Source organism: Sapajus apella, unplaced genomic scaffold (genome assembly GCF_009761245.1).
Source record: "Sapajus apella isolate SASKATOON/1434 unplaced genomic scaffold, GSC_monkey_1.0 scaffold33, whole genome shotgun sequence".
Lineage (NCBI taxonomy): Eukaryota > Metazoa > Chordata > Mammalia > Primates > Cebidae > Sapajus > Sapajus apella.
Window position 1 is genome coordinate 6,899,180 of NW_022436973.1, and position 16,178 is coordinate 6,915,357.

Below are 16,178 nucleotides of genomic sequence, written 5' to 3' on the forward strand. Positions count from 1 at the left end.
GACGTTCAAGTGGCTTCTATCAGGCCCCTAGACTTACCCAGTACTTCCATGGCCCCAGCTCTTCAATCTGTCTCACATCTACCTGACCCTGGGCCTCTCCCAATCCTTGTTCTGGGGATAAAATCCAAGCATCCTATAGCTCGGGCCCCTGATACAGAAGGGTTTGGATTGGAATCCAGCTTTCTCTACTGGGTGGCCCTGGGCAAGTCATGACTCCTTACTCAAGTTTCAGTTGCCTCATCTCTAAAATGTGGATGACACTGCCTGCTTGCTGGGGCAGCAGTGAGGATTCATTCAGTAATGCAGATTAAAGGGTACCAGGTCAGGCACAGTGGCCAGTGGGCAAGTGCTAACACACAGCAGCTGTTAACCATTACTGCTACTACTACTACTGTTAGTATTGCTTCCCCCGAATTCTAGGCCTAAACCCCAGGCTTCCTGCCTTTCCCACCTTAGTGCCCACTGACTCATAGAACTGTAGGATCTCAGTACTAGAAGGGATCTTAGAGATCCTCCAGCTCAGCCTCTTCACTTAAAGATGGGGAAACTGGGCTGGGTGCAGTGGCTCATGCCTGTAATCCTAGCACTTTGGGAGACCAAGGCAGGCAGATCACCTGAGGTCAGAAATTCAAGACCAGCCTGGCCAACATGGTGAAACCCTGTGTCTACTAAAATACAAAAATTAGCTGGGCATGGTGCTGTGCACCTCTAATCCCAGCTACCTGGGAGGCTGAGGCAGGAGAATTGCTTGAACCTGGGAGGTACAGGTTGCAGTGAGCCGAGTTTGTGCCACTGCACTCCAGCCTGGGCGACAGAGTGAGACTCCGTCTCCAACAAAAAGATGGGGAAACTGACCAGGCATGGTGGCTCACACCTATAATCCCAGCATTTTGGGAGGCCAAGGCAGAAGGATCACTTGAGCCGAGGAGTTCAGCACCACTCTGGGCAACATAGTGAGGCCCCAACTTTTCTCTCTCTCTCCATATATATATATTTCTTTTTTTTTTTTTTCTTGTGAGGGGGACAGAGTCTTGCTGTGTTGCCCAGGCTGGAGTGCAGTGATACTATCTCAGCTCCCTGCAACCTCTGCCTCCCAGATTCAAATGACTCTTGTGCCTCAACCTCCCTAGTAGCTGGTATTACAGGCGTGCACCACCAAGCTCCTCTAATGTTTATATTTTTAGTAGAGATGTGGTTTTGCCATGTTGACCAGGCTGGTGTCTAACTCCTGACCCCAAGTGATCTGCCTGCCTTGGCCTCCCAAAGTGCTGGGATTATAGGTGTGAGCCACCACACCCAGCCACAAAAAATTATTTTAAAAAATTTGGCTGTTGTTCTCCACCAAGGTGGAGAAGAATAATAGAGAAAAAAAAAAATTGGCTGGGCATAGTGGCTCATGCCTGTAATCCCAGAACTTTGGGAGGCCAAGGCAAGTGGATTGTGTGAGATCAGGAGTTTGAGACCAGCCTGGCCAACATAATGAAATCCCGTCTCTACTAAAAATACAAAAAATTAGCTGGGCATGGTAGTGGGCACCTGTAATCCCAGACTAGGGTGGCTGAGGCAGGGGAATCGCTTGAATCCCGGGAGGTGGAGGTTGCAGTAAGCCGAGATCACGCCACTGTACTCCAGCCTGGGCAACAAGAAGAAAACTCCACCTAGAAAAAAAAAATTAGCTGGGCATGGTAGCCCATGCCTGTAGTCCCAGTTACTCAGGATGCTGAGGTGGGAGGATCGCTTGAGCACAGGAGGTTGAGGTTGCAGTGAGCCATGATTGCACTACTGCACTCCAACCTGGTGACATAGTGAGACCCTGTTCCCCACCCCCAACCCCCCCAAAAAGATGGAGAAACTAAGGTTCAGACAGGGACAGACCTGGGAATGGCTGGTGGTATCCTGAATTGCAAACTGGAGGCCGTTCCCTGTCTTCTGCCCAGCCACCTAGACTCCTGGCTGCTCCGAGAACACTGCCTTCTTCCTGCCTAGGTACCAGTGTTACCTGACCTGTTCTCTTCCCTCTGTCCCAGGCTTCTCAGGCCACCTCCTCCAGGAAGCCTTGGCTCCTGTCGCCTGTAGTTGAAGATCTAGGAATAAGCTTGTTCTCTCTCACTGCTCCAAATCTTACAGCACAACACCATAGGGGTTGGCTGGTGAATTTCAGGAAGGCACTGGGACAGGCAAAGGCTGTCCATTACTCTTTGGCTTCTGGATTCACCTCCCTCCCCCATCTCAGAGCTCCCCTCAGGGATCAGTTACAGTGGCAAGAGTAGAGAGGGCTCTGGCCTTCCCTGGGCAGTGCTGTTACAGGTGATGCACTCACTCAGGGCAGGTTCTCCTAACCTGGAGACCAAGATTCCCTGGGACAGTTCCCCTGTGGGAGTGGAACTTACCTGGGGATGTGGCTCCTGTGGGAGGGGTTTCCCTGGACCTATACCCTGAGGGTGATTTTTCATTATCCGGGTTTACCAAAGGATGCGGCTCACCTGTGGTCAGGGCTGAACTGTGGGCGGGGCTCAGGGGGTGGTTCTCCAATTGGCGGGGCTATTAGAAGTCAATTCATCAGAGTGCAGGGCCAGTCTGAGGATCTCATTGAGGGAGCTAACCTGACGGCGTGTTCACTTAGGGGGCCTGGATCATTATAGCAGCGAGTTCACCTGGATCTGAAGCTGAGGGACAGGATTCATCTGTGGTCTGGGCTTTCTGGGGGCGGCCGAATGGGAGGAAGGTGAGGCTCCCACGGTGGGGCATACCTGTGAGGATTCATCTAGTGGGCGAGGCTTGCGGGTGAGCAGGACTTGTACTTACTGAAAGAGGTTTTCCCCGGGAGGGCTCACAAGTGGGCGGGGCTCACCCGTAGGGGCGAGAAATGTCCCTGGGCAGGGCTTCCACGCGGACGGGGCTGTTCTTTTTGTTTTTGAGTCTGAGTCTCCCTTTGTCGCCCAGGGTGGAGTGCAGTGGCACGATCTCGGCTCACTGCAACCTCCACCTCCCGGGTTCAAGCAATTCTCCTGCCTCAGCCTCCTGAGTAGCTGGGATTACAGGTGCCTGCCGCCACGCCCAGCTAATTTTTGTATTTTTAGTAGAGACGGGGTTTCACCATGTTGGCCATTCTGGTTTCGAACTCCTGATCTCAAGTGATCCATCGGCCTCGACTTCCCAAAGTGCTGGGATTACAGGCGTGAGACACCGCGCCGGGCGGGGCTTATTTTAATGGGAGGTTCTCGGATAGCCGGACTCAGTGGGCGGGGCTTGCCTGTGGGTGGGACCCTAGGGGTGGAGCTGCGCTTTCACCTGCGGGGGTTGCTCTGCTCTCCCAGCGACTGCTGCGTGGCCCTCAGATAGCTCTGGCGCCGCGCTGCGGTCTTGGGTGAGGGCTTGGGACTGCCGCCGGACTCATCGCTGTCCTCGTCGCCCATGGCCTTGATGTAGCTGCCGCTGCGCATGCGCCGGCACGGGATGGGGCCCTCGGCCGCGGCATCCGTCTCGCGTGGGGACAGCAGCGCAGTGCTCCACTCGCCGCCGCCGCCGGGCACCTGGGGATGGGGCAAGGATGGGGCACAGGACTCAGCAGGGCCACCGTGGAAAATGAGCAGAGGGCGACAACCCCCATCTCCGGGACCTGAAGCTCCCTCGTTCCTTGGAGAGTTCAGCCTCACGTGCTGGGTTTCCCGCCTTTGAAACTACGGGCAGCAGAGCAGAGCCCTGGGCTGGGAGGAATACCCAGGTTTCAGAGCCTCTCCAGCCTCGGATTTCTCCATGGATCTCAGGCTCGGTTTGCCCCAGAAGCAATGCCCTAGGCCCTGTTGGCACAATGGCCTCCACTGTAGCCATCTCTATGGAGCCCCACAGTCATGTCCCTTGGGCTGTCTCGGGAGATGCTTATGATCCCATAGCACAGATGGGAACACCAGGCCTGAGGGACGCCAGGCCTAGGATGGGGGAATCAGAGGATCCTGGCACATCAGCATGGGGGGCATGGGGTCCCAGAGCCAATGGCTATTCTTTGTCCCACAGGTGGGGAAACTGAGGTACAGAGAGCAGAGGGGTTTCCCTGGGTGAGGTAGCCACGGGGAGAGCTGGAAAAAGGGCTCAGTTTTCCCATCCAAACTTCAGTGACTGTCCATGGCTGTGATAGGGCAGGTAAGGTGACGGCTGTGAGGGCAGCCCTGGTCCCTGAGTCTCCAGTCTTTATGGTGGCAGTAGCCAACCGAGGGGACCTCCCCTGCCCTTTTGAGGCTGGGCTCTGCTGGCTGTCCCAGGGCAGGGCACACAAGCAACATTCCTCACCATTCATTTACCCTGTTATGGAAACACAGTGGATGGCCACTGTGAGATGAAAATTGCACACATCTCAGCACTTACACACAGCCTGTGCACAGAGTGAACCTGCCTCATCCTGTACACATATCTCAATAGGTACAGAACAAGCATATGCCCCATGCCCCTCAGGGAGTACCCCCAGTGTACCACATACTTCACCAAGGACACACACCAGCAGCCACTTCATCACGGCAACTCCTCCACAAGTATGCAACATATACACAGAGCACACCCACCTTCCCACTACCCTCCCTCTAGACATTCGCACCAGCAACTACTGCACTGTGGACACACATCTCAACGTGTATCCACTTTGCACTGTCCCCAAGTCAGCATGCACACAGCATATCCCTCAGTAGGGCTGCACATGTCACCGTAGATGCCCAAGCCCACACATTCAGTGTACACAGCATGCCCACTCTCTGTTGCATACACAAATGCACACACCCCAAGGGCGACACCCACACAGGTACCGCACCCTTCTCTGTGCCCTCTGTGCCAGGAGCCCACTTTCCACAAAGGAAAGGTGCCATCCAGTTCTCCCACACCAGCGCCGTCCAGCCTTCCCATAACTCCCCAGCAGACTGCCCAGCCTAGGGCCAGTGCATTCTACCCACAAGTCACTTGCTAGTCCAGCTCCACTATCCCTGCTGTCCCTTGGGAATGTGGCCTTGTACATCCCTGCTCAGAAACTGTTGCTAAGCCACCCACTCATCTCCTGTCACCCAAGCAGGCAGCACAAACTCCAGAGCCCACAGGGCCACCCTCTCCTGGTATTTCTGCGGCACTGTTACATGATCGGACCCAACTACACCATTTTGAGAGGAAGCCAGGTCACATATCACCCTCTTTAATGGTTCTAAACCAAGGAAGCAGTTTTAGAACTACAAGAGCCCTAAACATATCAAGTGCTGCCTGGATTTCAGTTTCCTCATATTGAAAAAGAAAATGGTCCCACTGTTTCTGGAATTTCGTACAAAATGAGAAGAACTCAGGGCTTTGTTAGACCCTAAAGATCATCTCATTCAAAATGCATCTCATGGCTGGGCGCAGTGGCTCATGCCTGTAATCCCAGCATTTGGGAGGCTGAGGTGGGTGGTTATCTGAGGTCAGGAATTTGAGACCACCCTGGCCAATATGATGAAACCCTGTCTCTACTAAAAATACAAAAATTGGCCGGGTGTGGTGGCTTATGCCTGTAATCCCAGCTACTTGGGAGGCTGAGGCAGGGAAAATCACTGGAACCCAGGAGGCAGAGGTTGCAGTGAGCCAAGATAATCCCATTGCACTCCAGCCTGGGTGACAGTGTAAAACTCCATCTCAAAAAAAGAAACAAAAAACGAAACAAAAAAAAGGCTGGACGAGGTGGCTCAGGCCCTGCACTTTGGGAGGCTGAGGCAACTGGATCACCAGAGGTCAGGAGTTCAAAACCAGCCTGGCCAACATGATGAAACCCCATCTCCATTAAAAATACAAAAAATTAGTTGGGCATGGTAGTGGGTGCCTGTAAGCCCAGCTACTCGAGAGCCTGAGGCAGGAGAATCACTTGAAGCAGGTGGAGGGGCAGAGGTTGCAATGAGCCTAGATTGTGTCACTGTACTCCAACCTGGGCAACAAGAGCGAAACTCTGCCTAAAATAAAAAAAAAATTATTCTCATCAGAGTTCTCAAGGGCTGGCCAGGCCTACGCTTGCATTCCCCTTGAGATGAGATGCTCACTACCTACAGAAGCAGCTGCTTCCACCTAAAATCTGCTTCCTATAATTTCTACCCACAGCCTGGCTTTGCCCTGGGGAGCCATCCAGTTCACAGCCCCTCACCCTGCCCTTGAGAGCCATGGGGAAATGTGCAGCCACAGTGATGTCTCAGCCTTCTGCCACTTTCAAGCCATGTGACCATGGTGTACAGCAAGTTCCCCGATCAGTGTTAGCATTTGAAGGGAGAAGGCTATTCCCTCAAGCTGGATTAGGACCCCTTGGGCTCCTGCAGCTCTTGGTGCTGCCGACACTGACATGACCGTCCATGTCTTTCCCAGTGTCCTGATCTTTGGGACTGTGTCTTTATTTCCAACTCTGTTCATTTAATTGTCCATCTGTCCATCTTCCCCTCCCTCACTCACATTTCCTGAGCACTTCCTGCACGCTAGACCCTGTCCTGGGCCTTGGGGACACATGGCTGCATCGGATGTGGTCCTTGTCCTCAAAGAGCTGTCAGTCTGATGGGGGTGGCAGGCAGAGGCTGGCAATAAGAATGCTATGCAACTGGTTCTGTGAGGGGTTGGGATGGCACAGCTTCCAGATTTGTCTTCTAAAGGACAGGAGCATATTTTAGTCCCTGCACAGGGCTGGGCTCAGAAAGGCCCTAATTAATCTGTTGAGAGCATGACTAGTGGAAATACTCCCTGATTAGCAGGTACCACCGGCCCCCCATTTTATAGTTGAGCCACAGAGGCCCAGAATGAAGTGACTTTCCACATGAATCCCTGGTACAGCTGGGCCTCAAAACTGGTGCTGTCCCCAGAGCCCTTGCCCCACCCGTGACCCTGGCAGAGACCCACCTGCAGGTAATGGTAGGCTAGACCCTGGTGGCAGGATTTGGACTTGAGCAGGCTCTTATCCAAGGTGGCCGAGGTCTTCTGGCAGACCTCGTGGGCATGGCTGAGGGTCAGAGTGGACCAGGAGCCCCGTTTGACATAGTTGGTGTCAGTGCCCACTCCAAGGCTGGGGCAGGTGGCTGGGGGTGCAGGTGGAGGTGGTGGGGCGGTCAGCTCGGTGGTGTTGTTCTTGGTGGCTTTGAGCATGTGCCCGCTGATGGTGTTGTAGGCATGCATGAAGTAGCGTGGCTGGCTGCGTTCTGGCTGGCGGCCTAGTGTCATCAGCCCGGAGGCTGGGCCGCTGCTGCGGAAGGCGCCGGCCTCGCCGTCCAAGTTGTCATCGGAGCTCCACCAGCCTGAGATGTTGGAGCGACTGCGCCGTTTGGGCTCCCCAGCCTTGGCCCGCTCCTTGCTTTTGGCCCTCCGGCCCTTGCCGTCCTCCATGCCACCCTTCTTGCTGCCATTGCCACCGACCTTGCCCGCTGTGCCCTCCATTGAGGGTGCCTTGGTGAAGAAAAGCCGCTGCACTGAGTGGACCAGGTGGCGGATGCGGCCAGGGCTCTCACCACGGGCCTTGGCCTCGCCACGGGGGAACTGGAGGGTGCTGAAGCCATCACGGTGGATGGGCAGCTGCTTCTCAAACTGGTCCAGGAGATTGGCTGGCAACCGGTTGATCTTGGTGGCCTGGGCATGGCTGGGGAAGGGGCTCTCCTCTGGCACCTCGAAGTGGGAGTTGTAGTGGATGCGGGGAAAGGTGCTGCTGGGTGGGGGCAGCTGGTTGTTGAGGGGAAAGAGGCCATCCCCCGGCAGGGTGTTCTGCCCGGGGAAGCGGGCCTCACGGGCGAAGGCCTCTGTGGGCGACAGCAGGTAGGGGTTGCGGTCGGTCCCTGAAAACAGGGGCTCATGGGGTGGGTCTAGGCTGTCGGAGAGGTGGCGGGGGCGGCTGTCACCGAGGCCTTTCATGATCCCGGGCCAAAGGCAGGGGCCGTCGCCCTAGCAGGGCGCCCGGGTCGCCTTTCCCAGGCGGCAGCTATCCTGAGGAGAGAAGACAGAGAGCAGTCAGCTGGTCGGCTGGATTGGAGGGGAGGGTGCTGGGAAGGTCAGATCTCAGGGCTGGGAGGGTCTCTGAAGCCAGTCCTCAATGTTGTGGGGCTGAGGTCAGGAGTACACACAGAGGTCCGTGTACTCTGTGTATAAATCAAAGTTACAGCTCAAGCTACCAACTGTTAGACAAACACAGTATCTTCCATTCTTTTAGCTTGATAACTGTATCTTCATAACAACCTGGAAAGTCAGGCTCAGACCCAGAGTTCTGGGTCTCCTCTGAATTCCATGATGGAATATGTAGGAGGGGCTGCCCACCCTCCACTCTCTTTCTGTTTCTGACTCTGTCCCTCATCCTGAGGGTCCACATGCAGGTAAATACCCCGGCCCACATCTCCCAGCTCTGTACACAGGCCCCCAAACGGTCACCCTGGAACCCTAGGATGGTCCCCGTGGCAGTGTCTGCCTCCCATGGGAGGACCCTGTACTGGCCCTGGAGGCAGGTTTGGGTCATTTGGGCAGGGAATCCAGGGTGCCCAGTATCCACAGTGGTCTATGGGGGCACGCAGGCAGCTGGTGGGCATGTCCCCGGGGCTCCTGAACTCTCCTTGCCTTATGGGGAAAATCACAGACTTTTAGAGGGCCAGAGAGGCCTTTATTTTTATTTTTTTTTAGAGACGGAGTCTCACTCTGTTGTCCAGGCTGGAGTGCAGTGGTGTGATCTCAGCTTACTGCAACCTCTGCCTCCCGGGTTCAAGTGATTCTCTTGCCTCAGTCTGCCAAGTAGCTGGGATTACAGGTGCCCACCATCACGCCTGGCTAAGTTCTGTATTTTTGGTAGAGATGGGGTGTCACTATGCTGGCCAAGCTGGTCTCGAACTCCTGATCTCAAGTGATCTGCCCACCTTGGCCTCCCAAAGTGCTGGGATTACAGACATGAGCCACAGCACCCAGACTTTTTTTTTTCTTCTTTTTTTTTTGAGACAAGGCCACAGACAGCTCACTGCAGTCTTAGTCTCCTGGGCTCAAGCGATCCTCCAGGCTTGGTCTCCCAATGTGCTGGTAACATAGCTGTGGGCCACTGTGCCTGGCTAGAGAGGCCTTCCAAAAAGCAGGACCCAGGGCAAGGGCCCACCTCATCCAGGTCTGAGGGCAGTACCGTCCAACTCTTTTTGTTTGTTTGTTTTGAGATGGGGTCTTTCTCTGTTGCCCAGGCTGGAGTGCAGTGGCACAATCTTGGCTCACTGCAACCGCTGCCTCCTGGGTTCAAGCAATTCTCTGCCTCATCCTTCTGACTAGCTGAGATTTCAGGCGCCTGCCACCACGCCAAGCTAATTATTTGTATTTTTAGTAGACATTGGGTTTCACCATCTTGGCTCAGCTGATCTTGAACTCCTGACCTTGTGATCCACCTGCCTCAGCCTCCCAAAGTGCTGGGATTACAGGTGTGAGCCACTGAGCCATCTAACTCTTTAACAGAAGAATTCTTATGGCCAAATGTAAGCCCTCTGCAAAAACCTATTCTGCCCCTCACCAAATGTCTACCGAGTGGGGCTGCTGGGCTAGGTGCTGAGGGCTTCAGACACCAAAGAGGCCAACAAGCCTACAGGCCCATCATTTCCAATCGAGATGAAGCAACAATGGGCTGGAACAGAGCTCTCAGAGTCAGTAATAGGAGCACATCCTTAGGACAAGGCAAGGTCTCACAAGGGGGTGGCATTTAGGTGCTGTGGCTGTGCCTTTGTTTCCCCGGCTATAAAATGGGGTAGTTGGACCCCTTTCCAGAGTTTTCCAGCCAGGATCATCCTAGAAATACTAGTCCAAAACTTAAGTAAGTCCCTTCCCTTTTCTGGGCCCAGGCCTCAATCTTTCTGTCTGCCATGGAGCAGAGGTTAGGGAGCTTTCTAAGGCCCTGGCCCCCACCGGCCCTGTATGTGGGAGTCCCAAGACTTGGTCTGGCCTGAGTCTGGTGTGCTGAGGATTGGCAGAGTCAATGTGGCTGGGGCAGAGCAAGTGAGGACAAGGGTCATGGAGGGAGGGTTCTCAGAGGGGCTGGATGAGGTCACAGCGCAGAGGCTCTGGCTGACACGAAGCATGGAGGGCAGAATAATGGCCCCCAAATATGCCCATGACCTTGTCAAAAGGAACTTTGCAGGTGTGGTTATTTTGCAAATGTGATTAAATTAAGGATCTTGAGATGGGGAGACCATCCTGAATTATCTGGATGGGCACAACCTAATCACTCAGTCCCTATAAGAAACAGGCATGGGCAGGGCATCGTGGCTCACATTGTAACCCTAGCACTTTTGGAGGCCAAGGCAGGCTGATCATGTGAGGCCAGGAGTTTGAGACCACCCTGGGCAACACAGTGAAACCCCATCTCTACTAAAAAAAATTAGCTGGGTGTGGTGGCATGTGCCTGTAATCCCAGCTACTTGGGAGGCTGAGGCTGCTGGAGAATTGCTTGAACCCAGGAGGTGGAGGTTGCAGTGAGCTGAGATTGTGCCACTGCACTCCAGCCTGATTGATAGAATGAGACTCTGTCTCAAAACCAAAAGGAAAAAAGAAACAGGCACGGCCGGGCACAGTGGCCTGGCTCTGTGTGGCTTTGTGTTGTCTGGTTCTCAGACTGGCACTCTTTGTCTCACAGGATGTTCTGGAGGTCAGAGTCTAAAACAGATTGCAGAACTACATTCTCTCTGGAGGCTCTAGGGGAGAATCCATCTTCTTCTTCTTCTTTTTTTTTTTTTGTGAGATACAGTCTCATTTTGTTGCCAAGGCTGGTCTCAAGCTCCTGGCCTCAAGCAATCCTCCTGCGTTGGCCTCCTAAAGTGCTGGGATTACAGGTGTGAGCCACCGTGCCCAGCCACCTCTGCCAGCCTCTGAAGGCTGCCTGCATTCCTTGGCTCATGTCCCCACATCACTGTAATCTCTGCCTCTGTTGGCACATCTCCTCTGACTCTGACCTTCATGCCTGTTTGTTTGTTTGTTTGCTTATTTATTTATTTTTGAGACAGAGTCTCAAAGGCTGGAGTGCAATGGCGTGATCTCGGCTCACTGCAACATCCGCCTCCCGGGTTCCAGCGATTCTTATGCCTCATCCTCCCTAGTAGCTGGGATTACAGGCATGCACCACCATGCCCAGCTAATTTTTGTATTTAGAAGAGATGGAGTTTCACAATGTTGATCAGGCTGGTCTCAAACTCCTGACCTCCTGTGATCTGCCCACCTTGGCCTCCCATAGTGCTGGGATGACAGACGTGAGCTACTGCTTGCAGCCTGCCTAGTCTTTTTTCTCTTTTTAAAAAAATTGAGGAGAAATTAATGTAAAATAAAATTTGTCATTTTAAAGTGCACAACTTAATGACATTTAGTAAGTTCACAATGTTGTGTAATCACTATCTCCATCTACTTTTGAAATATTTTATTTTATTTCATTCTTTTTCTTTCTTTCTATAGAGACAGGGTCTCACTCTGTTGCCCAGACTGGAGTGCAGTAGCGTGATCATGGCTCACTGCTGCCTTGACCTCCTGGGCTCAAGTGTCCTCCCACCTCAGATTCTCGAGTAGCTGGGACTATAGGTACATGCCACCATGCCCAGCTATTTAGAAAAGACTTTTTTTTTTTTTTTTTTGGTACAGACAGGAGTCTCACTATGTTGCCCAGGCTGGTCTGGAATTCCTGGGCTCAAACAATGCTCTTGCCTCAGCCTTCCACAGTGCTAGGATTACAGGCATGAACCATTGTGCCCAGCCCTGAAACATTTTCATAACCCCAAAAGAAAACCCCATACCCAATAAGCAGTCATTCCTTATTTTCCCCTCTTCCCAGCTCCTGACAACCACAATCCATAGATACTTTCCATACCTATGAATTTACCTATTTCCCATAGGTTTTACTTTTATTGTAGTAAAATACATGTAACATCAAATTTGCCATGTTAACCATCTTTAAGTGTACAATTCAGTGGCATCAAAGACACTCAACAATGTTGTGTAACTATCACCACCATCTATTTCCAAAACCTTTCCATCATCCCAAACAGAAACTCTGTACCCATTAAGCAAAAACTTTTCTCCTCCTTCTCCTAGTACCTGGTAATTTCTTTTCTTTTTCTTTTTTTTTTTTGAGACAGAGTCTTAGACTTGCTCTGTCGCCCAGGCTGGAGTGCAGTGGCATGATCATGGCTCACTGTAACCTCCCCCTCCTGGGTTCAAACAATTCTCCTGTCTTAGCCTCCTGAGTAGCTGGGACTACAGGCACATACCACCATGCCTAACAAATTTTTGTATTTTTAGTAGAGATGGGGTTACACCATGTTGGCCAGGCTGGTCTTGAACTCCTGACTTCAAGTGATCCGCCTGCCTCAGCCTCCCAAAGTGCTGGGATTATAGGTGTGAGCCCCTGTGCCCAGCTGCCCCTGGTAACTTCTAGACTACTTTCTGTTTCTCTGAATTTGCCTATGCTAAATTGTTCTCAATATGTGGAAGAATATAGCATATGTCATTTTGTGTCTGACCTATTTTATTAGCATAATGTTTTCTAAGTTTATTCATGTTGTAGCATGTGTTAGAACTTGTTGTGTAATCATCACCACTATCTATTTCCAAAATCTTTCCATCACCCCAAACAGAAACTCTATACCTATTAAGCAAAAACTTTCCTCCTCCTTCTAGTACCTGGTAATTTCTTTACTTTTTTTCTTTTCTTTTCTTTTAAGACAAAGTCTCAGAGTCTCTGTTTTATGGCTGCATAATATTCCATGGTGCATATACAGTACATATTGTTTAATCCATTCATCTTTGGATGGACACTTCGGTTCTTTTTACCTTTTGGCAATTGTGAATAATGTTGCTACAAACAATGGTGTTCAAGTATCTGTTTGAGTCTCTGTTTTCAATTATTTTGGGTTAATATCCAAGTGGAATTAATTGCTGGATCATATAGTAATTCTATGTTTAACTTTTTTTTTTTTTTTTTTGAGATGGAGTCCTGCTCTTGCTGCCCAGGCTGGAGTGCAATGGCATGACCTTGGTTCACTGCAACCTCCACCTCCTGGGTTCAAGCAATTCTCCTGCCTCAGCTTCCCAAGTAGCTAGGATTACAGGCACCTGCCATCACACCCAGCTATTTTATTTTTAGCAGAGACGGGGTTTCACCATGTCGGTCAGGCTGGTCTCAAACTCCTGGCCTCATGATCCACCCACCTCAGCCTCCCAAAGTGCTGGGATTATAGGTGAGAGCCACTGCACCCAGCCTCTATGTATAACTTTTTGAGGAACAACCAAGATGTTTTCCATAGCAGCTGCACCATTTTACATTCCCACCAGCAATGTACAGGGGTTCCAATTTTCCCACATCTTGCCAGAACTTATTTCCTTTTAAAAAAAATTATAGTCATCCTAGTAGGTGTGAACTGGTATCTCACTGTGGCTTGGATTTGCATTTTCCTGATGACTAATGATGTTGAGCATCTTTTCATGTGCTTATTGGCTGTTTGTATATCTTCTTTGGAGAAATGTCTATTTAAGTCCTTTGCCCATTTTATAATTGGGTTGTTTGTCATTTTTGTTGTTGAGCTCTAGGAATTCTTTATATATATATATTCTAGATATTGAACCCTTAGCAGACATATGGTTTGTAAATATTTTCTCCCGTTCTGTCTCTAAGGGTTTCGGTAGTGTTTTTCTCCTCTTCCAGGACTGGCCACTTACTCACTTTTTCCTTCCTTATGAGCACTGATGGCCTCCCTTCCCCCCCAGCATCCCCTGGCCTGTGGAGTACCATAAAGAAAAGGAGTCCAAGGCCGGGCGTGGTGGATCATGCCTGTAATCCCTTGAGAGGCCAAGGTGGGCAGATTACTTGGGGTCAGAAGTTCGAGACCACCCTGGTCAATGTGGCAAAACTCCATGTCTACTAAAAAATACAAAATTAGCCGGACGTGGTGGCTTACCCCTGTAATAATTCCAGCTACTTGGGAGGCAGAGGCAGGAAAATCACTTGAATCTGGGAGGTGGAGGACGCAATGAGCTGAGATCGTGCCACTGCACTCCAACCAACCAACCAACCAACCAACCAGGAGTCCATGTACTCTAACTTTCCTGAGCGCAGGGGCTGGTTCTCATCTGTAGGCAGAGGAATGAGAATGGCTCTGGAAATGGATGCACAGTGGCTGCTGTGGTGGCCACCCAGGCCCCCCCTGCACTGAGGCACTCACACCCACAGCTGCCAAGAACATTGGCTGCTGACAATTTACAGCCAAGTTCCTGCTAGGAGCTGCTCAAGCTGCCTCACCCAAGATGCCAGACTCGGATCTTTGTTTCCTTGACATCTCGCCCTGGAAGTCTGACAGGTCCAAGATACAGCACTCAATCTCCTGTCTACCCTGACCTGCTCCACCCACAGTCTGTCCTTACGCTCCTTCCTCAGGGGCACCCTGCATCCAATAACTGGTCAGTGTTTGGGTACCAAGGTGTGGCTCCCTTGCCCCAGTTCAGAACAACCCTAAAGGGCCATCCCAGTTCCAGAGCTCCCCATGGGATTCGCTGAGGCCTCTGTTGTGCTGTGTCAAGGTTCAACTCTTCCTTCTGCCCAATCCTGTCCCTTCACCTGTCACAGGTGTTCCGAAAAGACTTCCGAGGAAACTTTGCATGGAAACCTGAGTCTGTTTCCTAGGGAAGTTGACTTGAGACAGGACAGAACTGGATTCTACTCCTTTCCCTCCTCACTGCAGGACACTTGGTGATTCAGTCATTCCTCCTGAGCCTCAGTTTCCTCTTCTATAATATGGGGATAATAATCCTTATTTTTTTTTTCTTTGAGATGGAGTCTCACTCTGTTGGCCAGGCTGGAGTGCAGTGGTACAATCTCGGCTCACTGCAACCTCCGCCTCCCAGGTTCAAGCAATTTTTCTGCCTCAGCCTCTCTAATAGTTGGGATTACAGGTGCCTACCACCACTCCTGGCTAATTTTTATATTTTTAGTAGAGATGGGGTTTCACCATTGGCCAGGCTGGTCTCAAACTCCTGACCTCAAGTGATCCGCCTGCCTTAGCCTCCCAAAGTGCTAGGATTACAGGCATGAGCCGCCGTGCCTGGCTCCTTGGATTTAAATTCTAATGCTATTTATTTGCTGTGACCTCGAACTGGTCCTTTCCCCCTCTGTGCCACAGTTTCCTCCTCTGGGCGAGGGGGGTGGTTTGAGTGAGGATGGTCTGAGTGTCTGGTCACCCTGGCTCCTCTGAGCTCCCTTGGTCAGGGTTCCTGGCACACTGGGTGCCAGACCCTCAGCTACCCAACATCCAGGGTGGAAGGATCCATACTTTGGGGAGGTCTTAAAATAGGCAGGCCTTGCCTTTGCCGGGGGGGAAGCAGCTGGCTGCCTCGAGCTGTCTTTGTCAATGAGCTATACTTAGGCCCATCTGGGTGCCCATAATTACTGCTCATTAATATAAGCCTCATTGCCCTCATGGAAATGTGGAGGGCCCAGCAAAGCTGCTGCCTCCCTGGGAACTTCCCTGCTCCACCATGCCTCTGTGTCTGCAGCTGCTACCCCCACATATCAGAGTGGGACCTCCCTGCCCTACCTCACCTCATCGTGGTGCCATAGTGGGCCTGTGAGCATGGGAGAGCTAATTAGGGACAAGGCCAGGAACAGGACCCAGCATGGCTCTTCCTGACGCAAAACTTGCCTGACTGCATCATTACCTTAAACCAAAACCTTCTGTGAATCCTTCTTCCCGCCCCTCAGTCCACCCTGCTTGGTGTGGCAATCAAGACCCTCACTGATCTAACCCTAAGCCCTTTTTCATTACCAATCCCATTTCCTTTCTTCACAGCCCTTCCCTTTAACCAGCCCGGATCCCTTACAATTCCCCATTCATATCTTCTATATTTGCTGCTACTAGAAAGCCTACTTCTGTCTAAAGTTGCATTAACAGAGGTAGAGAGTCTAAGTGAGAGGAGGGGTGGTCCTACTCAATGCTGAGTTAGGTGATGAAGGCTTAGAAATGAAGTAAGGACAGGCCGGGCATGGTGGCTCAAGCCTGTAATCCTAGCACTTTGGGAGGCCGAGGCGGGTGGATCACGAGGTCAAGAGATCGAGACCATCCTGGTCAACATGGTGAAACCCCGTCTCTACTAAAAATACAAAAAATTAGCTGGGCATGGTGGTACGTGCCTGTAGTCCCAGCTACTCAGGAGGCTGAGGCAGGAGAATTGCC

General features: G+C 51.7%; 1 protein-coding gene across 7 annotated transcripts in view; it reads right to left on the reverse strand.

Annotated features, from left to right (window-relative positions):
- DLGAP4 (DLG associated protein 4) overlaps nucleotides 1-16,178 on the reverse strand; it is a 225,538-nt gene that overhangs the window by 96,192 nt on the left and 113,168 nt on the right. For all 7 annotated transcript variants that reach the window (XM_032295038.1, XM_032295037.1, XM_032295040.1 and 4 more), the window contains exons 3-4: nucleotides 6,877-7,947; nucleotides 3,292-3,533 (exon numbers count right to left, since the gene is read on the reverse strand). In XM_032295038.1, the coding sequence (XP_032150929.1) occupies nucleotides 3,292-3,533; nucleotides 6,877-7,875 (1,241 nt within the window). In that variant the 5' untranslated portion in view covers nucleotides 7,876-7,947. The remainder of the gene's footprint in view (nucleotides 1-3,291; nucleotides 3,534-6,876; nucleotides 7,948-16,178) is intronic.